Source organism: Mustela lutreola, chromosome 4, assembly GCF_030435805.1.
Source record: "Mustela lutreola isolate mMusLut2 chromosome 4, mMusLut2.pri, whole genome shotgun sequence".
Lineage (NCBI taxonomy): Eukaryota > Metazoa > Chordata > Mammalia > Carnivora > Mustelidae > Mustela > Mustela lutreola.
Window position 1 is genome coordinate 109,771,631 of NC_081293.1, and position 22,986 is coordinate 109,794,616.

Genomic DNA, 22,986 nt, shown 5'->3' on the forward strand with positions numbered 1-22,986 from the left:
ATCTTTCTAAAGACTATCTTACTTTCCCTGGTAAAACTTTCATGTATTTTCTCGTATCACACACACACTCCTTGAAAGGTCCCTTCTCTTCATTCACTGCTTTCATCTCCTCCTTTAACTGACCATGAACTACAGACACCTCACCGCATTCTCACCAGGGTTTTCTCTCTCTCTCTCTCACACACACACCTGTTTCCATTTCTGTCTCCTCATGTCTTGTCTTCCTGTTGAATGTGTTTTGCTTCTGCGATCATCTCGGCTCATGGATCCATGTCCAGGAAACACATACCTACAATAAAAATAAGAACAAAACACATAGAAGAAACAAAGCACCATGAGGGAGAATCAGAAGAAATGAGAAATTGTGCAGATAAAAATAAATGTAGATATTGAAATCAATTTATAATATACAATTTGTTGTATAGGTGTAAGGAAATAAAAGATGGGGAGAATGGAGAGAATAAGGATGATCAAAATGATTGAGCAGAATTGAGAAAGAACAGTGTTGAAATGAAATTCTTTATCATTGGTGTAAAGAATTCAGTGGCTGCTGACATGGCAGATTAGACACAGGTGGAGAGAGACTTAGCAAATTAGAAGACAGTCATGGAATAAAAAAACAGCATGTTCCATAGGGAGACAGAGAAGTAGGAAATATGAAAACCAGGCCAGGGGGCATGGAGAAGAACACAACAAGATCTCTGTGTCAGATAGGAGTTCTCGGAGGAGATGTGGAAAGAAGAAGCACTTAAGAAGTGTTTCTATAGAAAGGCAATCCATAGAGACCATCTATAGAAATTGCCCAGAATTGAAAAGTCACCAATCTTTCGATTCAGGAAGACCTTCAAATCCCTAGTATTACAAGAACAAAGAAATTACCATGCACCGCAACACTTTATGTTGGAACTGTTGAACACCAGAATAGAGAGAAGCTGGTAAGAGTGGTCTGAGAGACAAATGACAAACAATAAAAGCAGGGACTTGAACTCTTAAGTTTGTGAGAGGGAATAATTACCAACCAGGAAGTGTAGACTTGTTGCTTTATGGTTCAAGAATGAAGGTGAGATAAAGTCATGCATAGAAAAAATAAAATCCAAAAAAGTATGAAAGAGCAACAAAGCTTCACTAAAGTAATGTTGAGGGGTAAGTTTAGCAAGAAAGGAAACGATTACAGAGGGCAGTATGAGATGTAAAAATCTAGTAGCTAGTGTGCAAATCCGATCACACATTTGAGCAACAATAAAGCTGAATGTACAACGTCAGGGTACAGTTGGTGCGATGAAAAGAAAGAAGTCAAGTCTACATCAGCAGTGGAAGGTCAACATGGAAAGGAGTGATCAGAATAAGGTGTTTTTATGATCCTTGCATTATTTTGTGGAGAGAATTAAAATCTGTTTGATTGTAGGCTTTGTTAAATTGTAAACCAGAGTGTAGTATAAGATTTTAAGGAGGCCCACAAGAAGAATTGTAAAAGGAAGTATACCTTCCAAACCAATAGAATAATAAAAAAAAAAGACTAGGTGGGGGACAGATTTTAGACTATTCAAAAGAAAGCAAGAAGAGAGGGAAAGAAAGAAAAGAAAGCTTTGGATAAAATAGGCCAACAAGTACATAAAATAAATGGTAATGAAGTGATAACGATATAGAGATTTGAAGAAATTATTTCCAGCTTTTGTATTTTGAGTATAGAATATATTGGATAATATTATTCAGGCTTTCAACTATATATAGAATATTTACATTTTGGGACCCCTGGGTGGCTCAGTGGGTTAAAGCCTCTGCCTTCGGCTCAGGTCATGATCCCAGGGTCCTGGGATCTAGCCCCACATCGGGCTCTCTGCTCAGCGGGAAGCCTGCTTCCTCCTCTCTCTCTGTGCCTGCCTCTCTGCCTACTTGTGATCTCTCTTTCTGTCAAACAAATAAATAAAATATTTAAAAAGTAAATAATTTTACATTTTTACTTGACCAAAAAAAAAAAAAAAAAAACCCAAACCCCAAATCAAACCTAGTTTCAATAAATTTGAAATAATTAGCAACTTAAAAGTAGAAGAAAATTTCCTAAAACTGAAGAGGAATAATATGTTCCGATTACAGAAGCTCTTGTGCCGAGTTAAATAAATGGAACACAATAATGGGAATTGTTGACTGAAGATTGTGGAAGTGGAAAAAACAGGGAAATATGGTCCCAGTTTTGGTCACCCAAGATAATAGCATAAGCTGATTTGCTATAATGAAACGAGAGCTGGTTGACTTCATTGGAATAGTAAGATCAGAAGCAAAAGGAAAAGCGGAAATAGATATAAGTTATGAGAGAAAATAACTTTCATTGGAAATTTACAGTCATGAGTGGGGAGAATGACAAGGGAGAGTAAACTTTTGCTAATGATCTTTGGGAAATAAGTAAAATTTCACTCAAGGCATTGTTCAAAAATTGAGAGTAAGCATTGTGTTAAAAATAGGAGGATAATCAGCGAAAAATGAATTAAATGGGATATTTTGCATGCTGTGCAACATTGTGAAATTTTTCCTCTTCTGGAAAAAATGTTGCCTGTTTCATATTTTAATATGATTGTATGTTTATTCATTCATTTGTCTCTTATCTGATATTGAGAATATTCTTTTTTTTAAATTTTTATTTATTTATTTGACAGAGATCACAAGTAGGCAGAGAGGCAGGCAGAGAGAGGGGGAGGAAGCAGGCTCCCTGCTGAGCAGAGAGCCCGATGTGGGGCTTGATCCCAGGACCCTGGGATCATGACCTGAGCTGTAGGCAGAGTCTTAACTCACTGAGCCACCCAGGGGCCCCGAGAATATTCTTGATTAAACAAAGAAAATGTGTTTATGCTCGAAAGCAGGTGAATGGGATCATTTAAAATGTGTGGGTTTTCATCTGATCTCCTTTGCTTACGGACTGTTGTTAGGGTTACAGTGATAATCCTAAGTGAGGCTGTTGGCACCGTGGGTGGATGCAGGTGGCACAATTTAATTCATGCTCGTAGCACTTTACTCGTATACTTGCGACGTTATTAAGTTTCAACAATTACTGCTGATAAATTACAGAGGCATTTTTCTACGGGTGTCCGAAATCTCGAGCTATTTCTCATATTTTAAAACAGAACAAAACACTGGATTTTATCATGTATTTTTCTGTTAGAATCTGGAGTTCCCCGAGGTTAGCAGATTTGTATCTTTTATAAACTAATTTTAAGTTCTGTGGTCTTATATAATGCCTAGATGATGAAGATTGAGAGATTTATAAAAGAAAAGGCAGTATATATACACGGTGTGTTTCGACACATGCTGTGAATTTTAAATCTCTACTGGTTGCTGAACATTTCAGCATTTTCCCATGTCTTTGAAATGAGCGCTGTATCTCAGCATGGCTCAAAAGGTTAGTAGAAGAGTGAAAAAACCCCATGCTCTTTGGGTGAATTTTGAAAAGAAGTGTTTAGTTGCACCCTTGGAAATAACACCAAATAGATACATTACCTTTGTAAGTGTGTCTAATGAGATACTGGAAAATGTATTGTTTTATTCAATGGTGATCTAAGTTTGTATTTGCTTGATGCGCGCGCACACACACACACACACACACACGCTTCCTAAAAATGATTGGATTTTCCACTTGTGTAACAGCAGTGGCCTCTAGTTTTGAATAAACATGAACCATTAAACAAAATGATTGTTTTATGGAAATTTTTTGGACAGAGACCCAAGTTTTCAGTGAACTGTTACTATTTAAATTCAAATAATTTTTAGGTAAATGTTCCATTAAACAGCAACGCTGTTGTATACCAGGACCTCAGTGGGCTGTTCCAGAAAATACTTAACTGTGAGGGGATTGTACTGAAACTTTCAGAATCATCTAAATCCCATAATATATCAAATCCCATAATATAAAAACTTTCCTCCCCCCCATGTGTCTTGTATACATTCTTGGAGCTCTACAAAGAAATTACTGCCTTGTGTTTTCCTCCCTCCACAAAATGGGGGAAAATGGTATTTTGTGGAAGGGTCATGTACAAATATTCGTGCTTGGGCTGCATTGATTGTACCTGCTGCCACCAACTGCAGACTCTTTTGAACAACTGTCCTTGTTGACTGTCAGAGGAACGAAGGAGGGAGGGAGGGAGACAAGGAAGAAGAGGAGGGTGGAGGGAGGCAGGAGAGAGAGCAAAATGCAGGTGGATCCAAATTGCAAAGCAGAGCTTGTGACCAGACTTTCATCGGTGGTCACACCAGATTTTGAGCCTCCCAGTTGATTATTTAAAGCACAAAATGCATATTTCTCTGCAATGGCATGTATTCTGTTTCTCATTCTCATGAAGCAGTGAGTTTTTAGCTTGGGAATATGTTAAGTTATTTTGTATTTGTTGTTTTAAATTCTTTCCAGTGAAAATGCCTGAATACTAAATATTCTTTCCAAGATAGTAAGTTCTCGAGTCACCTAAGCCTTGTCCTAAAAATTCACCTATTGGTGATAATATTTATGAGTCAAATAAGATAGAGTGTTGTTGTTTTTTTCTGGTTAAGATTAGTCACGTGGACTTGCAGGAGAAACATTCCTTAAAATATAAATGAACATCTAAATCCTTTCGTGTGTCCTCTTAAATTTTTAAAACTTTGTCCTGTCGTTTTTTTTTTTTAAGATTTTATTTATTTGACACAGAGAGAGAGATCACAAGTAGGCAGAGAGGCAGGCAAAGAGAGAGAGAGGGGATGAAGCAGTCTCCCTTTGGAGCAGAGAGCCCGACGTGGGGCTCGATCCCAGGACCCTGGGATCATGACCTGAGCCGAAGGCAGAGGCTTTAACCCACTGAGCCACCCAGGTGCCCCCCCCCTTTTTTTTAAAGATTTACTTATTTATTTGACAGTGAGAAAGAGAGATCACAAGTAGGTAGAGAAGCAGGCATAGAGAGAGAGAGAGAGAGGGAAGCAGGCTCCCCGCTGAGCAGAGAGCCCGATGTGGGAATCGATCCCAGGATCCTGAGATCATGACCTGAGCCGAAGTCAGAGGCTTAATCCACTGAGCTACCCAGGTGCCCTGTCCTGTCGTTTTTGATTGTTTTACTGTCAGAAAGTAGAGAGGGAATGAAATAATGTTGTTTCCAAATTTCTGGTGGTGCAAATTGAGAAACTTAAAAAAATTGCCTAAAAGTTTCAAAATAAATTATGTATTCCCCCAAGAAATATTTATTAGCTGTTGCTCTGTGAATCAGCTTATGGAGGAGCACCATCTATGGAATGGAGCTACATGATTTTATGATAATCACAGTATTTTGGTAAGGTGTGGGAAAAATATCTGAACAAAAATTAAAAACAGGCGCACTCCATTGTTCTGTGGCCATTTTAACAATGTGAGTAGAGTCTGTGGGATATTAGACTCTGCTCCTCGAAATGGATAGTTCAGATTTACGGGTCAGCAAGGCAGGTCTCCAGTTAGTGAGCTACGACTAGTTAAATTCTTTTTAAACTCAAGGTTTAGGGCCACATCAATGTCCACATGAGTCGACAGCTGACTTTCTCAAGTGCGGCCCTCTGAGTAGGAGCAGGAGAGGGTTCCGGATTCTTGCAGTCGTGTTTCTTACTTGCTAACTCCCCAGCCCTGGTTTAAATGCCACCCACAGAGCACAGCACGGGTACCTGGCTGCTCCCGTGAGAGCAGGTGGCCCGTGGAGCTGCTGTGCCTGGAAATGAAGCCTGCAGGCTTTTCCTATCAGGACGAACTTGGCTGTTTGGGCAGCGTGAGCTCAACATGTGTTGAGATGAAATAGAACTTAGATATGGAGATTTCAGAAAGTCGCTCTCCACCTCGTGGCCCAGTTGAATTCAGCACGTTTATCAGATGCCTGCCCCTTGCCAGGCAGTGGGCTAGAAGCTGAGGAAATAAAGATAAATATTGGTTCTTTACAAAACTTGCAGATCCTCCATGAGAAGCAGGATGAGTCATTAAAAGCGGTGTCATTGTAATGCTGAAGCCACAGTCACCATTGATTATCCATGCCTTTTGCTGAATATAAGTTTTTTGGGGGAACTTAGTGGATAATAATTGGGATCATTAAAATTCTGCCTTTCAAACAGGTGCAAATTCTTGGCTCTTTAGTGTGCAGAAGGAGGACAACTCATGGGAAACCTGGGACAGTTCTCCACCAGGGCTGCGGTTCCTCTGAGGTTGGGAAGTCACACAGTTTTGCATGATTTTAAAACCAGGAAAGAATAGATTTGAATTTTTTGGCCAAGCGCTAGAGCAAAATTTCAGTCTTCCTGACATAGAGCTGGAATAAAATCAGTGTAAAGATGAACTGTACGTGTCTTGTCACAGGGAAGTTATTTGGATCACAGACTTTATTCTTAAGTAAATTCTCAGTTGTTGATAAAAAGAAAGCCTTTGCTTTTTAGGAGGCATTATTTTTAGAGCAATTTTAAGTTCTCAGTGAAATTATGCAACGTATAGGGATTTCCCATATTCCTCCTCTCCCCACACATGCATGGCCTCCCCTATTGCCAGCAGTCACTGCAGAGGCTTCCTTCTTTCAAACTGATGAACTCTTATCACTCAGAGCTCATGATTCATGTGAGGGGTCACTCTGGGTGTTGTACACTCTATGGGACTTGCCAAATGTATAAAGACCTATATCCACCACGACAGTGCCCTACAGAGTAGCTTTGCTGCCCTAAGAGTCCCGGTGCTACCCCCCCCCCCCCTTCATTCCTGTCTACCTCTTAAAACTCTTGACAGCTACTGATCTTTTTACTGTCTCTGTAATTTCACTTTTTCCAAGTGTGTAGCCTCTTCAAATTGGCTTCTTTCACTTATTAATATGCACTTAAGGTTCTTTCATGTCTTTTCATGGCCTGATAGCTCACTTCTATTTAGTGCTGAAAAGATCCCCTTGTCTGGTTGTGCCACTGTTTCTTTAGCCATTCGCTGACTAAAGGACACTTTGTTTGACTTCAGGCTTTGGCCATCCATGAGTAAAGCTGCTAGAAACAGCGTGTGTGTGTTACTGTGTGGACGTAAGTTTTCAGCTCCTTTGGGTAAATACCAAGGAGTGCAGTGGTTGGAATGCACGGAGGGAGTATACTTAGTTTTCTAAGAGCCTGCCAAATTGTCTTCCAGAAAGACCATACCATTTTGCACTCCCACCAGCAATGGGTGAGGGTTCCTGCTGCCCTTCGTCCATGCTGGCATTTTATGTCGGCCCAGTTCCAGGTGTGGGTCATGCTGATGGGTGTGTGGTGATAACCCATTGTTTTTATTTCCACTTCCCTGATGACAGGTGATGTTGGGTCTCTTGTCTTCTACTCATTTGACATCTGCACATCTTCTCTGTTGAGGTGCCAGGAAGTCTTTGGACCGATGTTTATATGGAGTTCCTGTTTTCTTTTTAATTATTGAGTTTAAGAGTTCTTTTTATATTCTGGAGAGCAGTTCTTTGCAGATGTATGTTTTGCAAATATTTTCTCCCAGTCTGTGACTTATCTTTTCATTTTCTTGACAGTGTTTTTCTCAGAGCAGAAAATTCTTTCATCAACACCAGCAGGTCAATCCTTTCTTTCATAGATCATGCCTTTGGTGTTGCGTCTAGAAAGTCATTTGCATCTGGATTTTCTCCTGCATCTTTCGGGAATTTTATTGTTTTGTACTTTACAGTTAGATCTGTGATCTGTCTGAGTCAATTTTTCTGAAAGGTGAGAGTCTGTGTCTAGACCCTTAATGTCGCACGTGGATGCCCAGTTGTCCCCACGCCATTTGTCAAACAGCCTGTCTTTGCTTCATTATATGCCCTCGCTCCTTTGTCAAAGATCAGTCGGCTCTACTGTGTGGGCCTGCTTCTGGGCTTTATTCTGTTCCATTGACCCATTTGTCCATTCTTTTGCCAATACCACGTTGTCTTCACTCCCACAGCTCTGTAATAGGTCTTGAGCTAGCTGGTGTCAGTCCTCCAACTTAAATATTCTATTGGCTGTTCTGGGTAGTTTTTCTCTCTATGTAAACTTTAGAATTGGTTTGTTGATATCCACAAAATAACTTGCTGGGATTTTTATGGATTTGCCTTGAATTATAGATGAAATTGGAAGAACTGATCTCTTGACAGTATTGAATGTTCCTGTCCTTGAACATGGACTATCTCTCCATTTATGCAGTACTTTGATTTTATGCATCAGTGTTTTGTAGCTCTCCTCATACAGATTGTGTCCACGTTTTGTTAGATGTATGCCCAATTATTTTATACTTTTGGATGCTCATGTAAATGGTGTTGTGTGTGTGTGTGTGTTTTAAAGATTTTATTTATTTGACAGACAGAGATCACAAATAGGCTGAGAAGCAGGCAGAGAGAGGGGGAAGCAGGCTCCCTGCTGAGCAGAGAGCCTGACGTGGGCCTCGATCCCAGGACCCTGAGATCATGACCTGAGCTGAAGGCAGGGGCTTTAACCCACTGAGCTACCCAGGCGCCCCATGGTGTTGTGTTTTAATTTCAAATTCTACCTGTTCATTGCTGGTATATAAGAAGGGGTCGACTTTTGTATATTAACCTTATATCCTCTCTACTGCTATAATCACGTTAGTTCCAGGTTTTTGGTCAGTTCTTTTGGATTTTCTACATGGATGATCATGTCATTTGTGAACAAAGATTTCTTCCTTCCCATTCTGTATCCCTTTTATTTCCTCTTCCTGTCTAATTGCATTAATTAAGACATCTAGTCGGATATTGAAAAGGAAGGGGGAGAGGGAACAACCTTGTCTTGCTCCCAATATCAGTGGGAAAGTGTCAAGTTTCTTACCTTTAAGTATGATTTAACTTTAGGTTTTTGGTAGATATTTTTTTTCAAGATGAGAAAGTTCCCCTCTGTTCATTGTTTAAGAGTGTTTGCAACAAACAGTGTTGCATTTTGTCAAATACTTTCTTCTGCATCTCTATACGATTGTGTGGTTTTCTTCTTTAGCTTGTTGATGTGGGCGATTACATTAATTGCTTATTGAATGTTGAATTGGCCTTGCATACCTGGGATGAATTACACCTTCTCTCTTTGTACATTGTTGGATTCAATTTGCTAATACTTTGTTGAGGACTTTGCTTCTATGTGTATGAGAGATATTCATTTATGGGTTTCTTTTAATATCTATGACTGCTTTTAGTATTAGGGTAATTCAGTTGTCATAAAACAAATTAGAAAGTATTCCCTCTGCTTCTAGCTTCTGAAAGTATTTGTAGATAATTGGTAACATTTGTTCCTTAAATATTTGGTAGAATTTGTCACTGAAGCCATCTGGACATGGTGCTTTCTGTTTTGGAAAGTTATTAATTATAGATTCAGATTCTTTAATAGATATAGGCCTATACAGATTGTCTTCCTTCTTGTGTGGATTTGGCAGATTGTTTCTTTTAGGGATTAGTCCATATTTGATAATTAGATTATTAAATTTTTAGGTGTAGAGCTGTTCATATTATTTATTTATTACCCATTTAATGTCTGCGGGATCTGTAGTGATGTTCTTTCCTTGATTTCTGTTATTAGGAATTTGTGAACACACACACACACTCTCTCTCTCTCTCTCTCTTTAAGCTAGCCTGGCAAGAATCTTTTCTGACCTTTTCAAAGGTTGGTAAATGATTTCAATTTGATTGATTTTGTGCATTGATTTCCTGTTTTCAATTTTATTGATTGGTACTCTAACAAGAAGACTTTCAAAAGTGATTTTGTGCGGGCGCCTGGGTGGCTCAGTGGGTTAAGCCGCTGCCTTCGGCTCAGGTCATGATCTCAGGGTCCTGGGATCGAGTCCCGCATCGGGCTCTCTGCTCAGCAGGGAGCCTGCTTCCCCCTCTCTCTCTCTCTGCCTGCTTCTCTATCTACTTGGGATTTCTCTCTGTCAAATAAATAAATAAAATCTTTAAAAAAAAAAAAGTGATTTTGTGCTTTTGAGTTGCAGATTTTCTGGAAGATCAAAGCCAGATCATTAGTCAGGAAGCACTTTTTATTAACAAATATTTGCCCAGTTACATCTTCTCTACCATTTGGATTCAGCATTTGGAATATATTATTTTGTAATTTAGAATTTTATCAAAAATATGTAAGACATTTTACAAATGCTTTGATCTAAAAAAGGAAACACTATCAGTATGAGTTCACTCAGCTGGAGGGAACATGAGGTATTATTTAATTATAAGAGCAATAATTATTTTAAATTCATACTTAATGATAGTTGCAATTCATGGGTATTAATTTGCTATATCATTCCATTAAAATTAATGGTAAATTGTTTTTGTAGTGTTACCGTTTGACTTACAAAAAAAAAAAGTGAATCCTTCAATGCTGAGGAATAATTTTACAGGCAACATCTGGATCTAGAGCTAATCACTAAATAGCTCTCATTTAATGCAGTGAACATAAACCAAACCTTTGAAATAATTCACAACATAGGTTATGATAGGAAAGCAAGCCTAGAAGTAAAAACAAGAGTGCTTAACTTTGGACTGTGCTAATGGGAAGATTAGCACTCTCTGCATGGGTGAGATAAATAAATTAGCCAGTAACTTGGTGTAATTTGCCCTTTCTGACTTGGTTCTCACAGAGATATGACTGTATTCTATAATTAGCATGCACAATTTATTGGAACAGACAAGAGATCTGAAATCACCCCTGCTTTCCTTCAGCTGGGCTCCTAACAGGCTGGGCTTTGACGATCATGAAACTAAGCAACTCAGACTCACAGTGGTTCAAATTCATGGGATGCCCAGTTGGTGGCCAAGTATAGTCCCACAAGGGGTAATGGCCAGCCTGAGTACACAGCAGCACACATTTTCAGGGGCAAGTGAGGGTCGGGGTGGCTGAGATGGGCTTGGAGAATTAGGCACGGGTCCCTAGAGCACCCTGTATGCCATGCTTACAGAATGTCCCGTCACTTCTAGGGGGGCATTACCATCACACACACGTGCACAGGTGTGTACACCTGAGGGTTGGAGACTGGCCAGTGCCTTTGAACGCTGGCCAAGGTCAGTACCACTGTCCAGAGTGTTGACAGCATGGTTTGGAGCCTGTATAGATTGGGACTCTTTAAGCCCCTACCTCGGGAAGGGAGGTGTGGGGGCCCCAGATATTCACAAAGTTCTCAGTGGCCTTGATGGGCCACCAGCGATCGGGGAATATTAGAGCAGCAGCCTAGCTCCAGGTCTCATTCCTCCTGATGGAGAGAGATTCCCAGGTATCTTCAGGCTCTTCTGAGTTCAGATGTTCTTGCCAGTCCAGTGGCAACTGGGCACCCCTGTGTGCCTCTGGGCCTTGATTCCCGCTGCCCAAGTGGGAGGAGCAAGTAGGGCCAGAAGTCGAGGGGAGTTTAGATCATACTCTCTGTTCCATTCCAGGGACTGGAGTCCATTGTGATATGCTGAAGGATGAAAAACAAGCAGCAAACAAACAAAAAAACAAGCAACAAACAAACATGAATTTTCTGTGCTGAGGAATTTTTTTTTAATTTTTTATTTTGTATAAACATATATTTTTATCCCCAGGAGTACAGGTCTGTGAATCACCAGGTTTACACACTTCGCAGCACTCACCAAAGCACATACCCTCCCCAATGTCCATAATACCACCCCCTTCTCCCAACCCCCCTCCCCCCAGCAACCCTCAGTTTGTTTTGTGAGATTAAGAGTCACTTATGGTTTGTCTCCCTCCCAATCCCATCTTCTTTCATTTATTCTTCTTGTACCCACTTAAGCCCCCATGTTGCATCACCACTTCCTCATATCAGGGAGATCATATGATAGTTGTCTTTCTCTGCTTGACTTATTTCGCTAAGCATGATATGCTCTAGTTCCATCCATGTTGTCGCAAATGGCAAGATTTCATTTCTTTTGATGGCTGCATAGTATTCCATTGTGTATATATACCACATCTTCTTGATCCATTCATCTGTTGATGGCTGAGGAATTTTTAATCTTATCCAGAAGATAAGGCATCCTGAAAAGATACCACTTACACATAATTGAGTACAAACTGAATTTGAAGTGTCGAAGAAATCAGAGCAAATGTATTAAGGACAGGCTGTGGCTAACTGATGGAGTCTGTCTGGGCTTGTTTTCTGTCTGTGGGGAAGGATAGATTTAAGTCATTTTAGAAGGAGATCAAGAGCCTAGAAAACCCCCAGATCAGCTCACCTAGAGTGGGAAGGCTAAGCCAGCTCTATTTTCTCCAGGTGTGAGAAGTTCCAAATTTCTAAGATTTCACTTGGAAAAAATATATATAATTTTAAAAATTAGAAGCTGGAATATTGTTTTATAATCTCAGTCTAAGGCTGTTCTGCTGGTAAGACGTACAATAGGCTTTTGATTAAAATGGTATTGTATTAAGTGCACCTAGTGAGACAAGCTTTGAGTATTTCATAAATATGGATTTATTATATCAGAATGCACATAAGGATGTCTCTAGCACTCTGATCTGAGTCATACAAAAATCATGAACAATTGTGGTGTCTTTGTTTTTTCTCTAAAACCCGTGACAATGGACCATTACTTTTCCTTTAGCATTCTTAGGCCCCTCTGAGAACCTCACTTGGAGTACATTTGAACCACTGAAGGATGAGTGCATCTCAAAATTAAGATTATTCCATGGACTCACTCTCATTAATACAGGTGGTTATTATGAAGGGAAATAAAATTGCATTAGCTTACTTAACTGCAATATTCTCTGTCTATTTTCATATGTTAATTCTCATAAGCTTATTATTTGTACTCAACTTGCTTTTCCCTCTAGTGATAAATAGTAGTTGTTTAAAATTGTTTTGCCATTTCACTTGTCAAAATCCATACTTTGTGAATAATTCTTGTACCTTTGAAACATTTCAGGAATCATCATTTTTATTTTGGGGTAGAAATAATGTTTATCAGATTATTCATGAGAATGATACTCATTTAGTAGGATTCACATATTTCATAATGATGCAAAGAAAAAAGAAAATTAAATTGGGTCTTGACAATTTTTGCTTCAGGAATCGTAGTAGAAAACATAAATATTTCAGGTTGAAAACAGTAGTTAATGGAGGTTTGGGATGGTTCTGGAGGCTTCACCTTACATGGATTAAATTCAGTTAGAAACACACTGAATGCCTGGAAAACACTGTCCAAATTCTGAACCTCTCTTCTCCAGGTACCTTATAAGGATGTGACTGCCTTGTTTTTAGGCATACAAGTCCTCGACTTCTACTACCTTGGCGTAAAATGAAACACTGGTTTTGAAGCCTTTAAGTTAGGGTTATAAAAAACATTGTCATTTAAAAATAAATTTTATAAATTGTTCTTCCAAAAAAAGATTACAGCACAAAAGCTATTCTTTTTTTCTTTTTCTTTTTAAAGACTAAGCTTCATATGCCTTCTCTGAAGTAAGAATAAAAAATGACAATATGGTTTGGAACTTTGAACACTGCCTTTCACATCTCTATATGGGGAACATGTGTTTATAGCATCTTTTGAAGGAACTTAATAAGTGTTGACTTGTCTTAGCAGAGTGAGAAGAATAAAAGCAAATACTTTCAACCCTCAGCAGTCCTCTCAGTGAGTGAGTCCCTGTTGTACTCCCTGCCATGTTGCTGTGTGCGTTCCCTTGTATTGTTGTGTAACGGCTCACTGTACTGCATAATCATGTGATATCATCACTGGCTAGTCATGTGATTCCCCATTGAACTGAGGAGAGAACCGAGGCTTAGTGAAGGGTGAGTGATACCCAAGAGTCGGCAAGGTTGGTGAATGCCAGTCCCACCCAAGCCCAGTTGCAAAATCTATGCTAGCTTCAGTGGTGAGATGACAACAGTGTGAGCAGAGGGGACTAGCATCAGGACAGACCCCTAAAGGAGATTGTGTGGGGCCAGGGCTGGGAAGAGAGCAGGCTTCACTAGATACACAATTAATGGGAATAGCCCTCTCTTTCTGTCAATCTGCTGTGTGATTTCAAGGTGGTGGTGAGGTCCCCAGGACCCCCTGTGTATAGGGAGACTAATACAGTCCTGTTCTGCTCAACGTTCTAGACCCTGAGAAACTTCTAGGCTAACACTCGAGTTAGCTCTGTTGACCATGACATGTAGATAACACCCCTTTTCTGGAATTTTCTGAAGTACTAATCATACCCCAGTAATAGACCAACTCTTTGTGGTTTCTGTGCACACACCCATCACAGGGGCTTCCTGGGCCTTCCTGTGCCACAGACCCCTTTGGAACTTCACTGAAGTCTGTGTCCCCTTCTCATAGCAATGGTTATAAATGCATTACATTTATATATATATGCCAGTTATAGTGAAGGGCTGATATCCATCAATCAGAAATTGTAATATAATGTCTCCTTTGTTATTAGCTCATTAAATAACAAAATCTAGTGCTGAGTTGAATACGATTATTTGGAAGTAAGGAGGAACATAAATGATACTTCCAGATATCCGTGAAGATTGTTGTAAGACTGTCTGTAACTTATGATGGTAACAAACAAAAAAGCATGGGCACTACTGAAGATGATGTGGTTTGTCTATGCTCATGATTAAAGAAAATGCTGAATTTTAGCTGGAGGTTTAATGAAAATAAAGATGTAGCTTTTCCCTATCTTCGCAGGCCCCTTAAATCATATCTGTACCCCATGTTATGAACTGCTGAGTCATGGTTCCCCGATTCAGTTTCTATGAAAAACCCTCTTGGGCTTTTGATTGGACTTCTAATGAGTCTTTACCTCAAACTGGGGACAACTGAGAGTTTAAAAATACTGTCTTCCCAAGGGCAAAAATGAACTATTGGGATTTCATCAAGATCAAAAGCTTTTGCACAGCAAAGGAAACAGTTAACAAAATCAAAAGACAACTGACAGAATGGGAGAAGATATTTGCAAACGACATATCAGATAAAGGACTAGTGTCCAGAATCTATAAAGAACTTAGCAAACTCAACACCCAAAGAACAAATAATCCAATCAAGAAATGGGCAGAGGACATGAACAGACATTTCTGCAAAGAAGACATCCAGATGGCCAACAGACACATGAAAAAGTGCTCCATATCACTCGGCATCAGGGAAATACAAATCAAAACCACAATGCGATATCACCTCACACCAGTCAGAATGGCTAAAATCAACAAGTCAGGAAATGACAGATGCTGGCGAGGATGCGGAGAAAGGGGAACCCTCCTACACTGTTGGTGGGAATGCAAGCTGGTGCAACCTCTCTGGAAAACAGCATAGAGATTCCTCAAAATGTTGAAAATAGAACTGCCCTATGACCCAGCAATTGCACCATTGGGTATTTACCCTAAAGATACAAACGTAGTGATCCAAAGGGGCACGTGTACTCGAATGTTTATAGCAGCAATGTCCACAATAGCCAAACTATGGAAAGAACCTAGATGTCCATCAACAGATGAATGGATCAAGAAGATGTGGTATATATACACAATGGAATACTATACAGCCATCAAAAGAAATGAAATCTTGCCATTTGCGACAACATGGATGGAACTAGAGCATATCATGCTTAGCGAAATAAGTCAAGCGGAGAAAGACAACTATCATATGATCTCCCTGATATGAGGAAGTGGTGATGCAACATGGGGGCTTAAGTGGGTACAAGAAGAATAAATGAAAGAAGATGGGATTGGGAGGGAGACAAACCATAAGTGACTCTTAATCTCACAAAACAAATTGAGGGTTGCTGGGGGGAGGGGGTTTGGGAGAAAGGGGTGGTATTATGGACATTGGGGAGGGTATGTGTTTTGGTGAGTGCTGTGAAGTGTGTAAACCTGGTGATTCACAGACCTGTACTCCTGGGGATAAAAATATATGTTTATAAAAAATAAAAAATTATATTAAATTAAAAAATAAATAAATAAATAAAAAGAAAAGAAAAGAAAATACTGTCTACCTGTCTGTGATTGCGAGAGTCTGTATTTTACTGCTTTTCTTTAAGGTCATTCAGTATAGTTTTTATAATAATCCTCATAAATGTTTTGCACAGTTTTGTAAGATTCATTCTTAGATACTTTGTGTGTTTTGTTGTTATTTGTTATTCTAGTTATCGTTGGCCCCCACCTAGAGTTTAAGACGAAATCAGTTTTGGGATATTGAGCTACTAAACCAGTCACTTACTGATTTTTGGACTTTCTGTCTTTGCCGTTGTATCACCTGGAAGTGATGGTGGTTGCTTTTTTTTTTTCTTCTTTCCCAATTCTGTGCTTTTAATTCTGAAATGTTCTCTTAGGTACTGAAAGGACTTTGAGAGTGGCTTTCAGCAGAAGCCTTGATGCTTGTTAAAGTCTTCTTCCTGATTTTAAAGGAAATTCTTCTAATAGTTCTCCACTGAGGGGCAGCGGGCTGGAACCAACTTCTAGCAGTCAGCAAGAGCCATTCATTCACTTTTCAAGAATTTTGTAAGCCGGTTGTTAAAACACAGTCATTATTAAAGATTAAGTTGTATAAAGTTATAGTTAAGTTAATCATGTTAAAAACCAAGGTAAACTCTCCAAACTCACTGCGTACTACTCTCTTTCATGGCATCTCACTCTTGTCTATGTTCTTGAGGTTATTTTAATCTCTTAATCTGCACGGTGGAAACACTGTATAATGAAGTGACATGTGTGACCCTCTTACCCTTGTGATGGTTGGTGACATCATGCTGACAGCTGGGAATTGCCCACGATGGGAGTATGTACACCACGGAAGATGGCAAATGCTGCCAATCAGGGGTTTTATTTTCTTTGCCACCGACTAACACACCTCTGATCAAGACCGACGTTTGCCATAGATTCTAGCATTTTCTTGGCCTGTTAACTGAAAGCAAGGACAGGAGGGAGGAGAGGAGGGAGAGGAAGAAGGAAGCAGGAAGGCAGGGAGGGCAGAAATGGGGAATGCCTGGAGCAGGGGGTTAATCTGAATTTGGGGTTTTCCGCACAGATCACTGTGATGTCCCGCTGGCGTCCACGTTGCCACGAGAGTCCTTCAGCTGCTCGTCGCAGCTGTCCAGGAGCCATGGCCCGGGGTTTGCAAGTCTTAATCGCAGAGATGGTGAGTCTGATGTTGTCTTGCTTTTAGCCCATCACAAGTCTTTCTCAGAGAGAATAACGACCATTCTTACTTCATATTCATTTTTGTGGCTCGAAGAGTAATTATATCGCAGTTGGGTGGAAGTGAAGAAGCAGGTTCAGTGATGTGTCATTTCCAGCTTCCTGCGTCTGTAGCGTTCTTCTTTTCTGTTGGTTCTGACGTTTCCTGTCCCTGCTGATGGTCAGCAAGTGGTCATAAATGAGACCTGAATCAGAAAGGAATTACTGGAGGCTCCAGATTATTTCCTATTTTGTCATCCCTTTTTAGTTTCAGAGCACTCCATGGATGGGTGACTAGCAAGTGTGCTTCTTGTGGGTAACTAAAACACTAGCAAGTGTGCTTATTGTGGGCTCCTGGGTGGCTCAGTGATCTCGGGGTCCTGGGATGGAGCCCCATATGTGGCTCCCTGCTTGGTGGGGAGCCTGCTTCTCCCTCTCCTTCCAGCTCCTGCTCTTTCTTCTATCTCTCTCTCTTTCAAATAAATGATCAAAGTCTTAGAAAAACCCAACAACAAATGAATGAGCCAATGTCATGGGCACTGGCAACACCCAGCAAGCCACGAGCTGACCCCAGTGAGATGGGAAGCTGCCACGGGGTAGTGATGGGGAAATAGCCCCATCCCAGGACCTGGCCTGCAAGGAGCCGGGGCAAAGCCTCCTGTTGAAAATAGACTGCGTTTGTACCCATGGGAAGGGAGCTAAAGGGCTCCTTTCTCGGGGTGGGGAGGTGTTCGTTCATTCATTCTTGCTCCATGACTTATGGATGAAGTTGCTTTCACTTTTGCACAAACAGTCATTCAGCAGACTGAGTAATACATGCACTGAAAACACAGATGTTTCACTACCTTGGAAAGGGATAGATTAACTTTTTTGGTGAATGATCCATTCAGAAAGTAAAATTTTAAATTGACTGTGTCCCAGGTAAATGTAAATTCTGAAGATTATTACAATGGAACAGAGCATTTGCCTCCCTTTATTCGGTGTTTCTAAGATCACAGTTTAAGTATAGCTTGAATTTTATTGTGTCCTCAAAAGTCAAGTGCAGGAACAAGTGATCAGATAGACTGATGGGGCCCCATAAAGACACAGGGAAGGATTTTGGTGAGTTTGGGGGGGGTGGAGAGATCACGCTGCTGAGGACCACCTTCATGACCTTTTACTATGAAAAACCATTTCTGGCCAGATATTTTCTCCTCCAGGTAGTTAGGAAGCATCAGTCATGATGACTTTCAGTCCTCTGGTGAAAATAGCCTCTCACTGAAGCCGGTTTTCAATTAATAATTAAATGATCAAATTTACTATTTTTGGTCTGTTGGTTCCTCTAATACCAGCTTAACATCTAAACTTTCCAATGGTTGCCCAAAGACTGTAAAAACCAAATAAGCATCATCCTTAATTAGTTTAAAGGATCCCAAGAGGCCTGTGTATTGTGTTTCTGATGTGCATATACAGGATATCTTTATGATTCAGGCCTCTGGTCCTGTCAGTGTGTGGTGGCACTGGGAAGTTTATAAGCATCAGAAGGAAAATCCCAGTGTTTAAGATGAATTTATTTCCATTATATTTAATTAAAAAATCAATAACTTAGACTATCGTAAGCAGCCATTGTAAAATGGTCAGTATAAAATGCATTTACTATAGTCAGATCACTCTTTGCAGATTTAAATTAATTTTTTAAGAGCATGGCAATCAACTGATGAGGTTTTTCTTGTGGTTGTTGCTACTCTGACTGTATAAAATACATATTTCATTAAATACTCCTTTATTTTGCCATCTGATTTTATACCCATTCCTAAGGCAGGATTCAGACAGCACGGTTTCACAATATCCTTCTGAAGGATTATCTATGCATATTTTCCGTTGAGAGCCGGCATCCCAGGGGCATCTGGTGGCTCAGTCGGTTGGGCGTCTGCCTTCAGCTGGGCTCCTGATCCCAGGGTCCCTGGACTGAGCCCTGCACCAGGTTCCCTGCTCAGAGGAGAGCCTGCTTCTTCCTCTCCTCCTCACTCCACTTGTCTTCTCTCTGTTTTTCTTTTTCTCTTGAATAAATAAATAAATAAAATCTAAAAAAAAATTAAAGCCAACATCTTGGAATCTTTCCTGGAATTTCTTTTGACTTTGTAAATGCTAGAGAACAGATTAGTTCAGTTTAGGATATTACAATGTAAAATTTGGATTGTATAAAATCTGGAAGATTATAATAATAATGACGATGATTCTTCCTATATAGTAGTTGTATCTTTTCTGAAAATTTGGCACAAGATCTGGTGATGGAAGCCATGTTAGACAACTTGATTATGTGGTTAAAATGTCCTTGGTCTATATTATGGTACCTGGAGGTTGTAAAGAAGGTGTCTGTCTTACCTCTCTATTTTGCCCAGCAGTCTCTGAGATTTCAATATTTTTATGGAAAAATAGAACTATCTGAACCCTCATGGCTCCTGCCAGGGATTTTGTATGTAGCTTATCGCTGCATCTACCTTATGTAGAAGGTAGTAAGACAGCAGTCAGTACATACAGTTTCTTTATTTTTATTATTTTTAAAGATTTTATTTACTTATTTTAGAGAGACAGAGAACATGAGTGAGGTGAGCAGAGGGAGAGGGACTAGGAACTCTGTACTGAGCATGAAGTCCAACACGGGGCTCGATCTCACGCCCTCCAGATCATGACTTGAGCACAGATCAACACCTGAGAATTTACTTAAGAAGAAAGGCTGTGATTCAGATCACTTCCCTAAGAAAAATATAAACACTTAATCTCTACATTGAATTTCCATCCAGCCATGTTTATCTGAATTGCCCCTTCTAGGAATTTCCTTTTTTATTTCTGCCCAGGTCCCCTGGCTCAGGATTCGCCAGCTAAGGTGGCCTTCCTGTCTGCCAAAGTAGTGGGGTCCAGTTAGCAATCCTTCCCGAGGCACCGGGATCCCTGATGGGTCACAGGCGCCATATTGAAATTGACACGGGAGTCCTGAACTGCTCCTTTAACCTGTGACTCAGGAAGACCATAGTCAGGGACAAGGGCTACTGGGGTCTCTCTGGGCCCCCCATGGTCAGCTGCTCTGCTGCCGTGAACGTGAAGGGAGACCTGCCTGGACTAGGGGCTGATGGGGGGATGGTGATCCCAGGGCCCCCTGTTCTCTTTCCTGCCATCCTTTCAGCCTGACTGTTGTCCCGTTGCTGTGTTCCCTCTGAGGAAATCGGGGGAGTGGGCTTTGCTCTGACACATTCACATGCCATCTTTTGAATGCCCCCCCCTTGCTGCTCCTCACATCACGTGATGCTCAGGCCTCCCCCTTTTTGCATTCATTAGGATACTCTGCTTCCTACAGCAGGTAATTGGTCCTCGACTCTTTTCATCAGAGACTCTAATGGCATGCTTATGAACAGTTAGGAATTAAGCCATGCAGCGTCCTTCAAGAGAACTCGAGTTTTAGCATCAACGGAATTTTCTTTCTTTTTCCCCAGAGGCATTTGGCTGACTGAGCAGTCACAAATGGGTGGCTAATTTAGTTGTCATGCTTTTGTTTTCCAAGCACCCCCCCCACCCCTGCATTTCTTGACATGATCCTCCACCATACTAGATTTTTTAAAAAGGAGACATTGCCTTGAAAGCATGCAGCTGTGCTCCTGTCGGGAACAGTGGGCTGGCCTGGCCTCCTGCCCTTCTGGGCCCTGGACTCCCCAGGGGTCTGCCCACAGCAGAGGGAGGTGCCCCTGTTCTGATGGCCTCGGGAGTGATCTGATATCCCGTCTGTTCTGCATGAGTCAGGGGGCTGCTGAGAGGATGCCCTCCTAGAATTAGGACACGTCCCAGAGCCGCACACCTTGTAAACAGAGATTTCACGGGACATGAATGAGCTCAGTCACACATTTTATTCGGTTATAAATGAAGGATTTATGACCTGTTTGGGTCGTGACAGGCTTGCTGGGCAATTCTTGCTCTGTTTCCATGGTGGGAAATCATCAGAACCGTCTCATGTTTTGCCAGGGCAGAACTTCCAACGAGTCAGAGCTGAGAGCCTCTAGTCAGATTTCATTGGGTCTCCATGACCCGTTCAGGAGTCTTTGTGAGGACAGCAAAACAAAACACAAGGGATCGACCCATTTTTGTCTGTTTTATGCAGACAGAGCTGTAGTCAGAATGCTTGGTGCGTAGGGCGTGGAAATCAGTCCCTGGGGAGGTCACATGTGAATCCCTGTGGAGTGCTTTCTCTTTCTCAATATCTCTGGCACTTAAAGCAAACTCAGGGTGATTGGTGTGCACTGAGCATGTATTTTCATTTGACTGTCAAAGGGTCTGTTTACCAAGCCATTTCGAGCGTCTTTGCATGTAGGAACCCGGCTCACACTGAGGCAGCTGTGGTGACTGTTCCCCTCCGGGTGCCCTTTGTGGGAAATGTCCCGTTCTCCCGGCTGAGGCTCCTAGTGCAGTACAGGAAGCACACAGGCAGGGGAGCTGGGGGCCCCAACGCAGGGTTTCTGGGCCTACTCCGTACTGGTCGCCGGAATGCCACCTGGACACAGCTGGTGCTGCCTCTTGAGGAATCAAAATTTCAGCAAACGCCTTAATCCCCCAGTAATAGCAGCGTCTGACCCAGGCTTCAGCACATCCAGCCCTAGGACCCCTGAGTGGGGAGGTCAGGAGGACCTCAACACTGTCACCAGACCCTTCTGTCTTCCCGCTGGCCCCTCTTTTCTGAGGACACCCGTCAACTTCCTGGGGATGCCCATCGTCTTCCTGGGGCAGGCAGCAATGGGCTCTGATGGGGTCCGAGATCAAAGGATCAAGACTGATACAAAGTGAAGGTTAAGCAAAGCTTTATTTCATGCCAGCACTGAGAATCAAACTGACCAGCCGGGACCATCTCTTATGCAACCTTGCCCAGCCTCACAGACCAGCTTTTATAGAGCAAAGGCCATGTGGTTGAGCCTGGCCAATGAGATTGTAACACACAGAGAAAGCTGCATAGTCATGCTAGGTCACACAAGGGTGGCCAATTGAATTACAATTTACCCTATAGTAGCTGTTTGAACTAGCCTATCACTTTGATCAGAAATGGCGCCCCAGTTTGGCACCCACAAGGCGGGGTTTGCATTTTTTGGTGGTTAGGGAGATAGTGTGTGCGCTTTACTAATTGGACACCTCCACCTGGCCTGACTCGTCCTTGCATCTGGGCTCTTTGTTATCTCTGCCTGACCTGACCCGTCCATGTGTCTGGGCTCCGTTATCAGGGACTGGTCGGCCCTATTTTACTGGTTTCTCAGACTTGTTTCTAAGTAAGTTCCTCTGGGAGGGCAGGGTCAATTTAAGGTCACTTCATAAACAACAAAATGGCTGTTCTACTGAGATGAGGTCACTCTGGCTAAGTAGGCCTTTACACTACCCCCCCCCCCCTTTTTTTGGAGATTAGTCAAATCCTTGACTTTTTAGCCAGTTTTATGTCCTCCTGTTGTAAGGGGTTATATTGAGCTTATAAGATTAACATTTTTACCGCCCCAATTCTGTTTTGTCAAATGACATTAGGGCATTTATTATAATGCAGGGGCCAAAAAGTGGCATCAATAATAGTAAAACCAGGGGGCCTGTAATTGCTGATATTAGGGAAGTTATTCATGGAGACCAGTTGAATAAACTTTTACATCATCCCTGGGAGTTCCTGCATTGTTGTTTGCACTCATCTAGTCTCTTTTTAATGGCTGCCAGACTGTTTTTAATGACTCCAGTGTGATTTACCCAGAAGCAGCATTTCTTTCTTAGGGCTACGCAGAGACCTCCTTTTTTAAGGAATAGTATGTCAAGCCCTCTTTTATTTTGCAGTACTACTTCAGCTAAAGAGCTTAAGGAATCAGTTAGCTTGTCTATATTTTTATGTATACAGTGTAGGTCAGCATCTACTTGGGACCCAAGAG

At 41.3% G+C, this 22,986-nt stretch overlaps 1 protein-coding gene across 5 annotated transcripts in view; it reads left to right on the forward strand.

Annotated features, from left to right (window-relative positions):
• Positions 1-22,986, forward strand: part of LOC131829215 (contactin-associated protein-like 3) — a 167,323-nt gene that overhangs the window by 10,561 nt on the left and 133,776 nt on the right. For 4 of the 5 annotated variants that reach the window (XM_059170751.1, XM_059170746.1, XM_059170747.1 and 1 more), the window contains exon 2: positions 16,923-17,033. The exons of the other annotated variant lie outside the window; for it this stretch is intronic. In XM_059170751.1, the coding sequence (XP_059026734.1) occupies positions 16,923-17,033 (111 nt within the window). The remainder of the gene's footprint in view (positions 1-16,922; positions 17,034-22,986) is intronic. 5 annotated transcript variants of the gene reach the window in all.